We start from the raw sequence: 17,507 nt of genomic DNA on the forward strand, positions 1-17,507 counted from the left end.
TTGCTAGATATATACTCTACTACTTAAATCATTTTGTGAGCCCTTTTTTGAATGTTATTTTCAAGATATGCTCTCACTTTAGCCCATCCCCCTACCTATCTGTGCTGGCTTTCATCACTGGGATGAAAAGTACACACCACTGTGTCCAGCCATTGTGCTTTCCCTGTAGCTTGGGATGGCAGGCGTATGCCACCATACCCAGTATTGGTCAAGATGGGGTCTTGCAAACTTTGCATTTTTTGGTCTGGGCTGGCTTCAAATTACCATCTTCTGACCTCTGCCTTCCAAGTAGGTACAATTACAGGCTTGGGTTGCCACACCTAGCTACTATCCCTCTTTTGCAAATGAGGAACAGGTCAGAAAGGGAATCTGATTTTCTCCCAAGTCACTCAGAAAATGAAGACTGAAATGGAACTCTAAATCAATCCTGTGTACTTCCTACTAAGTCTAGCCTTTCACTGTTATCTAAAGGCAGCCTCCTCCTCTAATAACAATCATTTCGAAGCAGATACGTTTTTCAATTTTCAACTGTTTATTGAAGGGCTACAGTTACATAAGTCAGGTAAAGAGTTCATTTCTTTACTGTTGCTGGTTGTGGCACTTGAATTCAGTGCCTGGGTACTGTCTCTGAGCTCTTTTTGCTGAAGGTTAGCACTCTTCCATTTTGAACTCCACTTCCAGTTTTTTTTGTTATTAAGTGGAGGTAAGAGTCTCACAGACTTTCCTGCCCAGGCTATCTTTGAACCATGATCCTCAGATCTTAGCCTCCTAAGTAGCTAGGATTACAGGTGTGAGCCACCATCAATCGACTGAAGAGTACATTTCTTTTTGGACAATGTCACCCCTTCCATCACTCAAGGAAGATATATTTTTCAAAATACTAGACAGAGGTGCAATATACCACTACAGGTATCTTCAACATGGTAAAGACCCTTATCACTCTGCTACTTAAGGGTTAGGACTCAAGCAGAGAATAGCTTTTTAAAAATTTTTCTTTCTACTCCATTCTTTTGGAGTCCCACAGCATACTATTTGTGTAAATATATAAAAACCTCCAGGATGGCAACTTGCTGGTCATTTGAGCCTTCAGCAAGCTATAATCTTTTTGCTATCTGAAGGTCATTGCCTTGATATTGATGGCTCCTGACTGATCAGATGGGGTAGCTATGATAATTTCTTAAAATAAGGCAGTAAGACTGTCCCATGAACTGATTCTTCCTTTCACACAAGATTTCTCTGTAGCATGGAATGCCATTTGTTATTGTTTTACCACAGTAGAAAATGCACCTACTGCCACATATGTTTTACTTTCTTCCTGTTCAATATTCATACTTATTGAAGAGAGATTATGTTAGTAGAGAAAAGGAGTAAATTCAGCACTGCTACAGACTTTAGGATGAAGGGAATACTGATTTAGAGCAAAAATAGAGATTAGAGTTTGTGCTCTTTTTTAATGTTCTTTTCTATAGTACCTTTTTGGATTGACAACTGTCTATAACTTGGAGACAGAGGACTGAATCAAATGACTTGAAGACATGACTCAGATTTTAATTATGGTTTAAAATTTTAACATTCCAATCATAATGTCAGCTTAATCTTCTGACAGCTTTAAGTTAGCAGGAATAACTACCTAGCTTACAAAGACCCCAAGGGATTCTAGAAGATCAATATGTGTGGTATGCACAACTCAAGTCAGCACAGACCATATCCTGACAAGCAATAAAAAGAGTGCCACGTCTCATGTAGTGTGGACAGGTAGCAATTTTAGCTTCTTGTGGAAAAAAGCTACTTACAGTCATCTAAAAAGAAAAGAAAGAGCATCCATTATTTTAGAAAAGAAAAAGTATACATTGTAATAATATAAAAGTCATGGCTGGGGGCTGGGAATGTGGCTTAGCAGTATAGTGCTTGCCTAGCATGCACAAAGCCCTGGGTTCGATTCCTCAGCACCACATAAACAGAAAAGGCTGGAAGTGGCATTGTGGCTCAAGAAGCAGAATGCTAACCTTGAGCAGAAAGACGCCAGGGACAGTGCTCACTCAGGCCCTGAGTCCAAGCCCCAGGACTGGCAAGCAACAACCAAATAAGAAAAAAAAAAAATGTCATGGCTGGGTGGGGGTGGAAGAGGAAATAAACTTCAAGGAGAAACAGAACAAGAGAAGAAAAGGCAGACACTATCAGACTCTATTATTAGCTGAGGGAATTGTTTACATTTTGTTGCTAAGGAAAACTTGGAGCTTTGGAAAATGAACCCAACCATTACACTATTGTGACAGCTGCAGTTGGGCCCTGGTATCCCTATAGAGTTATCTGCCAACTGCTCACCACTTGCCATTTCTATCCTGCTGTCTGCCAGTCAAATCAGCCTTATTATAACCAGATGACCCTGTTAATTTTTCTATGATTCCCCAAGACAATCCAAAGTTTGTATATAAGTGATTGAAATACCATGAGGGTACTCACTATAGAATTCTGAATCAAACTTTTACTCTGAATGAATATTACTTAAATTTTTTTTAAAAAGTAGTAGCTCATGAAGCCAATGAGAGTAAAAAGAGGCCAGGTGATATTCTTTACTGTGTGTCTGATGCAGGGTGCAATAATAAGTAAAAGCTAATGCTCTCAGGGCTTACAATTCCCTTTCATAAAGAGAGTATAACTCCTCTTCCCTTCTTTATGTAAAGAGTACATTTGAGTGCACTAAGCTTGTAGGGGGAGCAGTAGTAAGGGGAGAAATTCATAAATCCAAGACTATGTCCTCCTTAAAAATAATAAAAGTTCTGCCAGGAGCTTGTGTTCAAAACTTCAGACCATCTATTAGCCTCCAAACCTTGAATCTCTACTTCATTTACTTGTCTTAACATTTCCATAGGCTTACACCATTAAAAGACTGTGGTTCTTAGGGTTCATCTTATTTTCCAAGTCTTCTTTTCCCTTGTGCCTTATTATAACACTAATACCTTCACTCTGGAACTTTGAAAAACAAAAATGAGTTCAGAAGACCTCCCAAGCCTCCAACAAGTGTTAAGGTTTCCATGTTTGTTCTATTTGATATTATATGGTATCCTTCTGCATCTAGCTTTGTTCATTTAACAATCTGTATAAAGCTGAAAACAAATTCTGGTCATACTCACCCATCTTCTTTTAGAACAAAACCTCTAAAAGGTACAGCCAGCTGTGAACTTAATGGTAAGATCCACTTCCCAGTCTAAATGTTCTGATTATAAAATTATTTCTGATAGAAGACTTTACACTGCTTAGGTCTTGCTGTGGCCAGTTTCAAAGCACCATTTATCCCAATGCTCACTAATTGTTTCAAATTGGACCTGAGAACACAGGCTTTAGGCCTCCATCAAGCTTTCCCAGTAGGAGTTGAAACACTTCCACAATGAGCTGATTACAGAGAAAGCTGCAGCTTCAAAAGAGAAGAATTATTACCCAGCTTGCTCTTTCAGAAGAAAAATTTAGCTGTTTTCAAAACATCTGATTTTTTTCCTTTCAGCTTATGCTTGTCTAGAGGGAGAAACTAAATGGCTTTAATTCTGTAATGGCTTAAATGATACATTTTATTTGATCAAGTCGTTCCCCTGCTAAAAATTCTTTAGTTGCATTCCATAGCTTTGAGAATAGAAAATCAAAGGTGTTGAGTGTGTGTGTGTGTGTGTGTGTGTGTGTGTGTGTGTGTGTGTCTGTGTGTGTGTGTGTCTGTGTCTGTATCTGTGTCTATGTGTCCTGGAGCTTAAACTCAAAAACTAGGCACTGTCCTGGAGATTAGAGTCTCTCAGATTTGTCTGCCCTCACTGGCTTTGAACCTCAAACTTCACATCTCAGCCTCCTGAGTAGCTAAGATTACAGGCGTGAGCCACAGGTATTCAGTGGTGAAAACTTTTCACAGTTGTACAAAGGAGTTGCCTCTAACAAAGCAGTTTGTAAAAACAATACATCTTGATCAATGTCACCCCTTTCAACATTCTCACCTGTCCTTTCTCTTCCTACCTCTTCCCTGACACTTCTTAATTTTGTAGGAGATATGAAGATCAAGTTTTTGAACAAAGCACAGACAACATTCTACATGATTTGGCTCCTGTTTCTTCTTCAGCGACACAGTGGAATACTAGTTGGGGTTTCTATAGAGGGAAAACCTATTAGGGACATACATGCTGTATTCTACCCACCTGAAGCCATACTCTTTATCTTTTCCCTTCCTCTCAGATAGAAATGTCCTGAGAAGGCTTGGCTGGTTCTGTTTAACCCCCTGTTTCCCAAATGCATTGGCCACAAAAGACTCTGTATCCCCCTCCGACAAAGTCTATTTCATTAAAAAAAAAAAACAAAAAACCACTTTCAGAAATGTAATGCAACCTTAACTTCTTTCAGATTCAAGCACATCAAGCTTGTTTGTTTCTTGAACTGCTTGTGTTTTCGCTAAAACACCATCCATCATTACTCCTTATTAATCTGTCATTACTACATATTAATTTCCAATTGCCTTTGAAAAATTCAACTAAGGAGCTGGGGGCATGGCACCACAACAGTGTACCAGTCTGGCAAGTAAAAGCCTTGAGTTCAAATCCCAGTACTATACTGCAAAAACAAAATAAACCAAAAATACACACCCCCTCCCCACTCCAGTCATATCCCAGCCACCTGAATCAGTGCCTCAAGCTTTGCTAGGCAGGTATTCAACCATTGTAGCCATGCTCCCAGGCTTTACTTTAGTCGTTTTGTGGTGATACATTTATGCCCAGGCCAGCCTATAGGACAATCCTCTTTTTCTATTTTCCACATGGCTAGGATAATAAATGTGTGCCACCACACCTACCCATTGGCTAAGATGAGGGTCTCATTAACTTTTTGTCCAGGTTAGCCTCAAACTGGGATCCTCCCAATCTCTGCCTCCAACTAACTAGGAATACAGGCATGAGCTACTGCACCTAGCCACAATTTACTAATACCTTGATTTAATCCATATAGACTTATAGTTGTTGCTTCCTGAGGATATGTCTTAGAAAGTCTATGTGGTACACAGAAGGTACTCAATAGGGTTTGTCAACTGAATAAAATTTATGTAAAATATGTAGCAAGTACTCTCTAATTCACTACAGATTATAACTAAGTTTTTCTAACAGTTCATGTTAACTAGGAACTTAACAAGACAGTCTGATAACAAATCTGATCTTCTCATCCTTATAGAGGCATAATCTTAATGAACTTGTATTATGTATTTCACCCCTGAAAATTTTTTTAAAAGTTTTCTCTAGCTAATGAAATGATTACTTCTTCATTTCATTTCTAAATAAAACAACAATATCTATATTACATGTGAGATAGCAAATACACAAAAGCATTCATATTCACGACTAATTTTTTAGTATTTCCTTCTCTGGAAACCAATGAAAAGAGGACAACTGTTGCTCTGAAACCTGTCAGCCCAGAAAACTAGTTTCCTTCAATATTTTATCCTAAGAAATAAAAAAAGGAAGGAAAAGAAAGGAAGTAGAAAATATTATTTTCCAACTCACTTACCTCTCTTCCTTTCCTGTCTGTGTCCTGTAGAGCTGTCTTCAAAATAAGCTACTCCCATGTTTATCTCTTCCTGTATCTTTTAGCTGATAACATGTCCTGACTTCTTCTTACACATATACACATATAAATATAAAATCTTCCTTTGGATACTCAAAATAAATCAAAGTGAAATCTGAATCTTAATAGAATTTCACCTCTTTTCTAGTCTTGCAAAAGCATAATTACAGCCTTAATCTTCAAGTAGATCTAAGACACCCAAATAGAGTACATTCCACTGTTCATACCTTTTTTTTGGGGGGGGGGGGGGGCTGGGCTGGGCACTGTCCCTGAGCTTCTTTTGCTCAAGGCTAGTGCTCTACCACTTGAGCCACAGCACAACTTTTGGCTTTTTCTGTGTATGTGGTACTTAGGAATCAAACCCAGGGCTTCATGCATGCTAGGAAAGCATTCTACCGCTAAGGCACCTTCCCAGCCCCTTTTCACACATTTTTAAGTAGAAGAAATAGTCTATGCTTCCTTGGTCACATCTTCCAAGGTCTCTTGATCCTAATAATTAAAAAGTTCTTCTGGCTGTCAGTGGCTCTTGCTTGTAATCTATGTTCTCAGGAGGCTGTGATCTGGAGAATTTTTATTCAAAACCAGCCTGGCAGTAAAGTCTCCAAGATTTTATCTCCAATTAATTGGCAAAATGCACACCTAGAGATATGGCTCAAGTGATAGAGCACCAGCCATGAACAAGAAAGCTGAATGAGAGCTCAAGGCTCTGAGTTCAAGCCCTGGTTACACACACACAGACACAGACACACACACACAGACACACACACACGCGCGCGCGCGCACGCACTTAGAGCTAGAAGTATAGCTCAGGTATTCAAGTGCCTTGCTGAATCTAACAAGTGCAAGGCTCTGAGTTCAAACTCCAGTGTCTCTACTCAAATGTTCTTCATAGCTTCTGCTGAATTTTCCTATGTTAATCTACAGAATCTCTCTTAATTTCTCTCCGGAAAAATTCCAGAGTCCCTGGACTCTGTTGGCTTTCACTTATAATCCTAGCTACTTAGGAGCCTGGGATCTGATGGACTCTAGTTTAAAGCCAGCCTAGGTAGAAAAGTATGTGAGATTTTTATTTCCAACTAACTACCACCAACCAAAAATAAAGCCAGAAGTGGAGGTTTGGCTCAAGCAGAAGAGCACCAGCTATGAACAAAAAAGAAATTGCAGCATACAGAGGGCACTGGTGCAGTGCTATATCCTAACACTCAGGAAACTGAGCGAGGAGGATCACAAATTCAAGGCAAATTTGGACCAAACAATGAGACAGTCTCAAAACAAACAAACGAACAAAAAAAGGTAAGGGCTTGGGATATAGTTCAGCGGCAGAGCGCTTTGCCTACCATGTGTGATATCCGGGGTTCAACCTCCAGTATTCAAAAGAAAAAAGAGAAGAATATATAGTCTCTACCCTTCAACTATATAATTTCCTTTCCCTCATACTCATTTCCTTTTCTGATTTTATTTGAAAATTAATAGCTTTTTGCTGCCAGAGAAGTCATTATGCACTAGCCAGAACAAAAGATCTTTTTTCTGTGCTTCAAGTTCCTCATTACAAAATACAGACATAATACCTGACAGTGGTTGCTCTGATGAGACAAATGCAAAAATTTATGACTATACCTACCTATATGAGAATAGATGTTAAATAATTAGAAATAATTAAGATTTCTACCAAAAACTTTCAAAGAAGCAAATGATATAACTCTAAAAGAAATGAAGATCTATTTCCAAAAATTGATTTGAGCTTGGGGACAAGACTTCACTCTGACTCCTTTATCTCCTACCTCAAAACAGAATGTCACAAAGGTATCAGTGAGCTACCATACCTCCGCTTCTCCCTGCCTTCCACAGAGGAGTCCGTTCCAGGAGAGGAGGGTACAGAAGCAGCAATAACCCCATTGGTAGTGCTAGGTGGAGGGCGATTGGTGATGACACAGAGCGGGGTACCAGAAGAAACACTGTCAGCTGCTTTCTCTGCAGCAGAATCAGCCTGTGATCTGTAAGGAGTCCTGAAATGAAAAAAGATACAAGCAGAGAAGGCATTCTTTACAACAAAGCACTACCACAGAGACAGGAAGGAGGCTCAGAGATAGACCTAACATGAAAATCTTCCTGTTCAGATTTTGTTTCGTGATTTACTCTGAGCTCTAAATCTTTCAATAATATACATTTAATCTGACATCCTTTGCCCAAAGACTTGCATTTTGAAATTTCTGGGTTGGTTTTTTTTTTTTTTTTTTGCAAGAGATTAAAAAACAGAGGGACAAAAATGAGCTATGGCAAAAGGCAAAATACTGACATAGAAGAGTGTTTTAAGATTTCTCATTGACAACTGGCCTCCCTCCAAACATGCAGAGTCCTTCTACACGTGAAAAAGACACTAAAGTCACTTACGATATTACTCTCCACCTGTCCCTTAATTCTTGGCAGTGACAGTCTTTGTGGCAGTCGTCAGCCTAGATTTGACAACCATCTTCTTGGATTGTCCATTTGCAAACACATCCCACAACCTCAGTATGTTTAGTTGTCTTTAACCCAGTTCAGTAACTGCAGCCGCTTTCCAATTTAACCAAATGTCTAATTGTCTACATTCCTAACTGCACAAGTGAGAAACTGAAACAAAAACAGAGCAGGATTCTATATGCAACCTTAACTACAGACTTCAACAGTAAGCTGTATAATTAAACTCATTTATGTAAAAACAAGAGCTTTGTTTCTGAACAAAGAGATAGAAGCAACCATTGGCTCTCCACCCAAAAAGCTATCATTTGTGATGTCACAGCTTGTTGCTGGGGTAACAGAGATCCAAAACTGATACTCACACGATGGGAAAAGCAATGAAATGCATGAATGTTAAAAATCTGTTTTCCACCTACTCACAATCATTATCAGAGTGTTTACAAGTAGCTCAATATCAAAATAATCACATTATTATAATAAGCTTAAAGAAATAATCAGATCCTAAAAGTGGTCTCCTAAATATGGTATCCAAGTATAAATATTAGAACACCTGGTCAGTGCTGGGAACTTAGGCCCTGTTGCTTGCTAGAACACTATACTTGAGCCATGCCCTCAGCTCCTTTTTTTGCTTTGTCTTTCAAATAGTGTCTTTAGTTTTTGCCCAGGACTTTTTTTGCCTTGGACTGCCATCTTCATACCTACTGCCTTCCACATAAACTGGGATTACAGACATGCACTTCCATGCTCAGCTTTTGAGACAGGAGACTGACCTTTTGCTTGGGCTGGCTTACAACCTTGATCCTACTGAACTCCACCTCCCAGGTTGCTGGGATTAAAGGCATGAGACACTGTGCCTAGACTAAAAGTATGGGAACTCTGGGCTTGGAGTTCTCACCAGGCTTTTTTGTTCATGGCTAATGCTCTACACTTGAGCCACATCATCACTTCTGGCTTTTTTTCTGCCTAAATGGAGATAAAAGTCTCAGCTTCAAGCTGTGATTCTCGGAGCTCAGCTTCCTGAGTAGCCAGGCATAACAGGAGCTAAAACAGAACACTTTTAAAGAAAAATAATATTTGAAATATACAAACTAGTTCTCTACTTCTCTAGAAGCAATTAATAACAGAATAAGGTGAAATTTTTAGGCATTTTCTTTTTTTTCCAAAAATTTTTATTATCGTAAATGTGATATACAGAAGTGTTAGAGTAAGTACATTTCTTTTTGAATGCTGTATATGATTTTGGTACACTGGATATTGTATATATGCTTATCTGAACTAGGGAAGGGAAAGAAAAATGAGGGAGGGTATAACAAGACAAGAAATGTATTCACTACCTTATTATGTCACTGTTCCCCCTCTGTACATCACCTTGTCAGTAAAATTTAATTAAAAAATAAATAAAAAACAAAGTTGAGTACTGGCACAAGAAAGAAAAATCCAGTTCAAAAAACAATGGCATCTTTAAGAACATCTATTTTAATTTTGTTGTTTTATAACTCAAGGACAAGAAGCCAAATTAATAACAGATAATCTTGTTATAAAAATTTTTATTGTTATCATAAACGTGATATACAGAGGGTTAGAGTAAGCACATTTCTTTTTGGACACTGTCACCCTTTTCTTCATTTTCTTTATATATTTTCTAATTTTAAAAATTGGAGTAAAATATAGTCTATAGGAAGTACTAATAAGATCAGATTAGAGCACAGCTATAAAAAAAAAAAAATTAAGGGCCTGTAATGTGGCTTAGTGGTAGGATGCTTGCCTAGCATGCATGAAGACCTGGGTTTGATTCCACAGTACCACATAATGGTACTGTGGCTCAAGTGGTAGAGCACTAGCCTTGAGCAAAAGAAGCTCAGGGACAGTGCTCAGGCCTTGAGTTCAAGCCCCAGGATTGGCAGAAAAAAATAAACCATTGTGGTATGTAGCTACTTGAGAGGCCGAGGCAGAAGGATCACTTGAGCCCAGAAGTCTACGCCAAATTGAGCAACACAGAGACAACCTTCAAAAAAATTTATTTTTAGGTTAAGGCACTATACTTATTAAAATATTACCTGACTTAAAAAACAATAACATGTTTGGTCTTTCTGTTATTTATTAAGCTCCTGGGATGCCAGAGGTTTTATCCTATTAAATTATACAAAACAATTTTAGAAACATGGTGTAATTTTATAAGTGGACTGGAAGGAACAGAGTAGGAAAAGCTTGATAGCAAAGATCAAAGCTGTACAGTGGAGTCAGGTATATTATGGGTTTGGAAGAACTTGAGGTTAAGTTTAAGCCAGTTTAATGAGCTCTTTTTCACCCGTAAAACAGGAGCAATAATATCCTGAGAAGTAGGATCCCTATGACAATAATATATGTAGAAGATCTATCATAGTAATTAGAATACAATATAAACTCAGTGGACACTAAACCATGACAAAATAGAGAACAGCCAGTTCAAATCCCATATCAGTTCCTCACTGTGGGATTCTAGATAGATGATTAGTTAAGCTTTTGTCTGTTCCTTCATCTATATATCAGACTGTGTACTGGAGGCAGCTAGCTGCCTAACCACAGTCATCACTTTTCCCCCCTTACATGTGGAATACCTGTATTACTGAGGGCAATATGTACTACTAAAAATCCCTATTTCCTTCAGGTGTACAACAAAATAGAAGCAAGAAATTACTGTTTCCCCCAAAATTACCAGTTTAGAGGGATTCCTTCTTTGCCTGTTTCCTACTTTCCTCCTGCTTCCTGCCTAGAATGTAGTCAAAATGTATACAGCTCCAGCAGTTAATGTGGACATGAGACAACACTTGAAAACAAAAGCTTTAACGTAAAGATTACAGAACAGGGGCTGGGAATATGGCTTAGAGATAGAGTGCTTGCCTAGCATGCATGAATCCCTGGGTGCGATTCCTTAGCACCACATAAATAGAAAAAGCCAGAATTCCTCCAGCCCTGTTCTTTCTGCTTAGGATTGTTTTCGCTATTCTGGGTCTTTTATTGTTCCATATGAATTTCTGGATTGCTTCCTCTATTTCATTAAAAAATGGTGTTGGGATATTAATGGGTATTACATTGAATTTGTAGATAGCCTTTGGCAATATTGCCATTTTGATTATATTAATCCTCCCAATTCAGGAGCATGGGAGGTTTTTCCATTTCCTTAGTTCTGCCTTAATTTCGTTTTTCATGTTTTTAAAGTTCTCATCACAGAGGTCTTTCACTTCTTTGGTTAAGGTTATTCCTAGGTATTTTATGTTTTTTGAGGCTATTGAAAAAGGAGTTGCTTTCCTGATTTCAGCCTTGGCGTTCAGGTCATTAGCATATAGAAAGGCCATTGATTTTTGAGGGTTTATTTTATATCCTGCAACTTTGCCAAAGTTTTGGATCAGCTCTAGTAGCTTGGGAGTAGAGTCTATGAGGTTCTTTAGGTATAGGATCATGTCATCTGCGAAGAGAGAAAGTTTAAGAACACATAAGATGATGCTAAGTGAAATAACTCCATGTTATGGAAACGATTGTTATATCACTGTTGTAACTACTTTCAACATGCTATGTGTAACCGTAGCTTCTATTATTGATGATCTTCCTGTATCCCCTTCCTGTGGTATACCTGCACTATCTCTGTATCTTATCTGAGTACACTGGAAACTGTGTATACTGGTATTAGAACTAGGAAACTGAAAGGGAATACCAAAATCGAGAGACACAGGGTAAAAAAGACAAACGACTATAAAAACAGTACTTGCAAAACTGTTTGGTGTAAATGAACTGAACAACTCATGGGGGGGAGGGAAAGGGGGAGGGGGAGGGGGAATGAGGGAGGAGGTAACAAACAGTACAAGAAATGTATCCAATGCCTAACGTATGAAACTGTAACCTCTCTGTACATCAGCTTAACAATAAAAATTAAAAAAAAAAAAAAAAAAGAAAAGAAAAAGCCTGAAGTGGCGCACTGTGGCTCAAGAGCTAGAGTGCTAGCCTTAAGCAAAATAGAAGCCAGGGACAGTGCTTAGGCCCCAAGTCCAAGCCCCAGGACTGGCAAAAAAAAAAAAAGGTTAAAGAACGGAATGACCAAAAAAATTTTGAGTCCTTTAATGACTCTGGAGCTATTATGCTATCTTTATGCCAAGGTTTTCTTATATGCAAGGCAAACTAAAAAACCTTCATCTTCATCAAGACACTTATGTAGATTTATGATGCATAATCAAATACTAATGTAAATTTTATTTAGTACTTAACCCAATGTTTGTCACATAATACAGTCCAGCAAATGACAGCTATATTCATTTTTCTCCACTTTCAGCTCTGTGGTTTTTTCCCCCAGGGCTGGAGATGGAATTCAGGACCTTCCTTGAGTATGCTAGGTGAATATATTACCACCATGCTACACCTCCAGCTCTCTTTGTGGTTTGGTGATAATGTCCATACAGCTATATTATTATGGGGTCTTCATAAATTTCTACATAATTATATGCTGCTAGTATTAATAATCTGTCAGAAGCTTGTCCCTCATACACAACTGATTATGAGGACCTAATAAATATCCACATAATTATACAGCAGTAGTAATAATCATAAACCTGCTCTTTTTGCCAAGAGAATGATCACTACTTGTTTTAGGGAAAGAAACCTAGAATATTGACAGACATCAATCAACCATCACCATAACCAGAGTTCTCAAAAAACACTATCATCATTAACATTTTTTTTCACTTTCTTGGGGCAGTTGTAAGGACAAGACCTAAAAGAATCTCTGACAACATGAAAAGAACTAAAAATCACAGAACTGCAGCTAAAGTACTGCTGCAGTTGCTACCCTTAGCCTCTATGAACCAGAAATCAAAATCCTATCACCTAGCATATAGCTAGACAAAAAAACAAACCAACCAACAAACAAAAAAACAACTCTCTCCCTTTCACAATGGTTCCAGAAAAACATTCTCATTGGCTGGAATTCTCAGAAGGCTGTAGAAATATAAATAAACTTTTCTTTGTATTTGAGCATGTATGCCATTTTACAAAACAACTCAGTATGCAAGATTTCGACTTATAATTACTAGAAAGCTAATATAACTAAAATATAAGAATATGTTTGGTACTTATTTCCTACAACAGGTCTGACCCTTAAATTGTAATCACAACTGGTAACATTACTGAGAAAGAAAAGCATTCATGCCAAGTTGACCTGAATACCAAGTACAATGATACATTCACCAAAACATGAAAAACATCTTCACTAAGTTGCAGACATTTTCACAGGAATTCAAACTTGCTTCTATAGTGGTACAGCCTCTTTGGTTTAAATTTCATGTGTTTCCAGAGTATTAACTTTGATGAATGCAACTCAAATGGCTCCAAGAAGCCTTACCTGCCAGGTTGTACAGATGCAGTAGTGTTTGTACTGATTGGTGCGGGACAAGAAGAGGCAGGTTGCCACTGACTGCCCCGAGAGGTAGATGAACCAATGGTAATGGGTGAGGTAGCAGAAGATGAATTGCGATTGGCGGAAATGTAGGGACTTGTGGGGTCACTACTTCTACCAAATGAAGCACTGCAAAACAGCACATAGTCACTTTCTTCAGGACATGCTGCTCATCCACCATTTCCCAGCACCACCTTCCCACCCAGATTGTGCACTTAAAAGGAATGAAGACCAAAGAGAAGGGCAACTGGGAAGTGGAGTACTCAACTCCAGCTAGAGCTGGGTGGTTGGCAGTAAGCAGGCAATCATCCAAAAGAATGAAGCTATCATCACTCTTTGAAAGATGATATTTTGGTCAATCATCCAAAAAGAGTGGAGAAATGTGAAGAAGGAGAGATGATATTTAACACAGAAAAGCAGGAAAATAGAATATATGTCAACAGTAGAAAGTAAGAATGAAATAATAGGAAAGAGTAGGAAATAGCATATTTCTGTTAGAAATAATTTTCAACAAACCGAATGCAAAAAATCATGCACCCCAAAATATCTGCTTGGTAGGGAAGTAGTACTACAGAAACCAGAGTAAGACTATAGAAATTTGGAGAGGTTTTAGAAATGTAAAGGTAAAAAATGATAAGAGTAAAGAAGAAGCACTGTGAAAAAAATGACTTTGAGAATTTTAGTTATTTAGCTTAAAACAAAAATTTAAAGGACTAAAAGCTTTAAGTCTAGAAAGTAATACTATGGGTACTAAATGCCAATTTTTCCTTATTTCACTTGAAGACAGGTAAGAACTATATTGATTGCAGCAAAAAATTATCTGGATTAGAATTAAAAATATTTCCTGACTATAATAGTAATGAGACATTTCAGGGGATGATCATAAAAAGTTATGAAACCTTCATTGGAAAAGAGGCATTTTATTGGGCCACAAGAAATTAATGCTTGCCAGTAAACAAGAGATGACAGAAAATGGAACTACATACCAAGATTTGTCACAGCCAAGGAACAACAAATTCCTATTTGCACTTAATGGAGCACATAATTATTTCTTGAAAAGATAAGACAGGAATTTATAAAATCAAAATGTGCTTTGGGATTATATAAGATGAGCTTTGAAAATTCAGGTATGAAGCAAGTTGTAGATCTTTTCTCAAAAAATTCTCACATAATTGTATTCTCACATAATTGTCTACCTTAAATAGAGGGAGCCCTTCCTTCCTCTGTCTACTATAATTTTGGCAATTACATCTATCAAGCCAAATAAATGCTACTCAACTCACTTGCTCATGACTTGGTGTTCATGAAAATCAACAAAATAACCCCTGCCTGGAAACTAAGCATCAGCTTTCTCTCTCTCCTAGATCCAGAACATTACTTTCCTTGAAAAGTTTTTAATCTTGGATTTGACTATAGCAATACTAAAGTAAGTAGGTCTACCAAAGCCTTTGCCTTTAAGACAAATAGGTCATACCCTCATGAAGCCCCAAACTTCTGATTTCTATGAATGCCAGTCAGATCTCTAGGCTATACTTGTACAATTTCACTGTTGAGCCCTCTCTTATAGGATGAATCTGTAGAACTGAAGGTAGTTAAAAGGCTGTTTCTTTGACAGCTCTTTTTTTCTCAAGTGACATTAACTATTTGACCAAGTGCCTTCTTGACAGGTGGAAAGAAATTTTGATCCCAAACAGCTAATCTGCTCATATAATTTATTATCAATGGAAGGTAGCCAATCAGTCATTTGGAAAACCTCATGACAAATGCATGAAAGAGCCAGGTGGAAGCATTAAGTGGAAGTGAAGAAAGAATTGAAAGTAAGCAATGAAAAACAGATTCTTCCACATCAGCAGCAAAGTTCAAATTAAAACATTAATTAAGTGTATCTTGTAGCTTAATGGTTCTGGCAAAGGTGCTTTGCTTGCTGGCTAGCTTGTGGCAAAGAAAATAATTGCAGAAAAGGGAAAACAGATGAGGGGGGGAAAAAAAAAAGAAGGAAACCCAAGTACCTTCTCTGCATCAAACTTGCGAGTTTCACATCTTGATGGATCTGAGGGCCATTAAAGTCATAAAAAAAACAACAACTCAAGTCCCTAAATTAACAGGCTTTAATATGAAATGTCTTTAATACAACAGAAAACTATTCCCCTTTCCAACCCCTTACCACCCTATTAAGGTCCCTCCCTTCCTCCCCACAAAAATTTAACTTGAGATGGGAATAACTAGTTTTAGAAAATGGAAAGCCAGCTACTGGACAAGGATGTTTTATTATTATTATTATTATTATTTTTTTTTTTGGTCAGTCCTGGGGCTTGGACTCAGGGCCTGAGCACTGTCCCTGGCTTCTGTTTGCTCAAGGCTAGCACTCTGCCACTTGAGCCACAGCGCCACTTCTGGCCATTTTCTGTATATGTGGTGCTGGGGAATTGAACCCAGGGCCTCATGTATAGGAGGCAAACACTCTTGCCACTAGGCCATATCCCTAGCCCACAAGGATGTTTTAATTTCAGTCTTTCCCAGAGATTACTAGAAGTAACTTCTGATAAAAAGATTTTACTGGGACTGAGAAGACTGGGTATAAAGTCAGGTCAGTGGTGTGAATTTAGAATTAACACACTTTAATTCAGTTATTAAGAGAACAAATTAACTTTTAATTTTAAATTAGTCAAAACGTTAATCCCAAGAAATCTAAAAGCAATTCATTTGTTGGTTCATTTGATAAGTGGATATAAAAAGGCATGCAGTTATTACCCATGTTCCCATAGCCATAGTGAAGGAAAATCACTGCCCACCCCTTTGCACCTGGTACCTTTTCAAATAGGTTGATACATAGGTGGAAGGAACAACTTTCTGTTGGGTTTCATTTCCTTTCCCTTCATCTCTCCAGAGCTGCCGGGTATAGGAGCCACTCCTTACTAGATTAACAGCTGATTCTCTATAGAGACAAAAAAGCAAATCAAACAAAACACTGATTTGTACCATCAGTTCTACCAGAGAAAAGCCAATGGCAACTGAAATATGGCTAAAGAAATGAACCTATCTTCCATTCTATTTTATAAACCTGTTTTCCTGCAAACAGAACACAAGTACTACTGCTTGCTTTCTTCTGTCAACTTCAAAGCCAGCTCATTTCAACAGGTACCAAATTCCTTACATCAAAGGTCTTTTTTTTTTTGTAATGAAGATTCACTTTTGTTCCTTATTTATTACCTTGTTGTAATAAACCTAGTAGCAGGCTTTTTAATCAAGTAAGCAAAGAAGGGATTGATGAGAGAGGTGAAGAAGTCTGTCACCACAAGAAGAAAGAAAGAAAAGGAGAGCCTCTGGGAGCCTCTATAGAGAAGACACTCCGGATTTTGGATCTATACTGATAACTTGGTGTGTTTGCTAGTAAGGTTATGAGTCTTCATGTTTCACTAAAGTCTCTAGAACAATCTTCTCAAGCTTTGTTACTTGAATTATCTAGGGAATTCTTTCAAACTATAGATCTGGGTTTTGTGTTTGTTTGTTTTCTGTTTGTCAGTTGTAGGGCCTGAACTCGGGGCCTGGGCGCTGTCCCTGAGTTCTTTCGCTCAAGGCTAAAGCTCTACCACTTTGAGAAACAGCATTATTTCTGGTTTCTTGCGGAGGGAGGGAGGGAAAGTGGTTAATTGAAGATAAGAGTCTTATGAACTTTCTTGCCCAGGTTGGCTTTGAACCATGATCCTCAGATCTCAGTTTCCTGTGTAGCTAGGATTACAGGCATGAGCCACCAGCACCTAGCTCAAAATGCAGATTCTGACCAAACAGTCCTGTGGTATAGCTTGAGCTTCTATAATTCTAACATGTTCCTAGGTGAGGCTGTTACTGCTGGCCAAAGGATCACCTTTAGAAACACTTCAAATTAAGCCAAGGCACAATGTATTTCAAAGTCTATACTCATCTTAACTGATAAGGAAGGCTTTAAATTTTATCTAGTTACAAATTACAAGATGATCGACTCAAGTAAATGATATGTTCAGTGTTTACTATGTGGTAGGCATTGTGCTAGGCACTAGGGATCCTT

General features: G+C 38.1%; 1 protein-coding gene across 8 annotated transcripts in view; it reads right to left on the minus strand.

Moving 5' to 3' along the window:
- Ppp1r12b (protein phosphatase 1 regulatory subunit 12B) overlaps positions 1-17,507 on the minus strand; it is a 201,797-nt gene that overhangs the window by 114,896 nt on the left and 69,394 nt on the right. For 4 of the 8 annotated variants that reach the window (XM_048357233.1, XM_048357232.1, XM_048357236.1 and 1 more), the window contains exons 12-14: positions 16,272-16,397; positions 13,409-13,591; positions 7,407-7,589 (exon numbers count right to left, since the gene is read on the minus strand). In XM_048357233.1, the coding sequence (XP_048213190.1) occupies positions 7,407-7,589; positions 13,409-13,591; positions 16,272-16,397 (492 nt within the window). Of the gene's footprint in view, positions 1-7,406; positions 7,590-13,408; positions 13,592-15,471; positions 15,513-16,271; positions 16,398-17,507 lie in introns of those variants that run through there. The other 4 variants (XM_048357234.1, XM_048357240.1, XM_048357238.1 and 1 more) reach the window with 3 other exon arrangements.

This window comes from Perognathus longimembris, chromosome 11 (assembly GCF_023159225.1).
Source record: "Perognathus longimembris pacificus isolate PPM17 chromosome 11, ASM2315922v1, whole genome shotgun sequence".
NCBI lineage: Eukaryota > Metazoa > Chordata > Mammalia > Rodentia > Heteromyidae > Perognathus > Perognathus longimembris.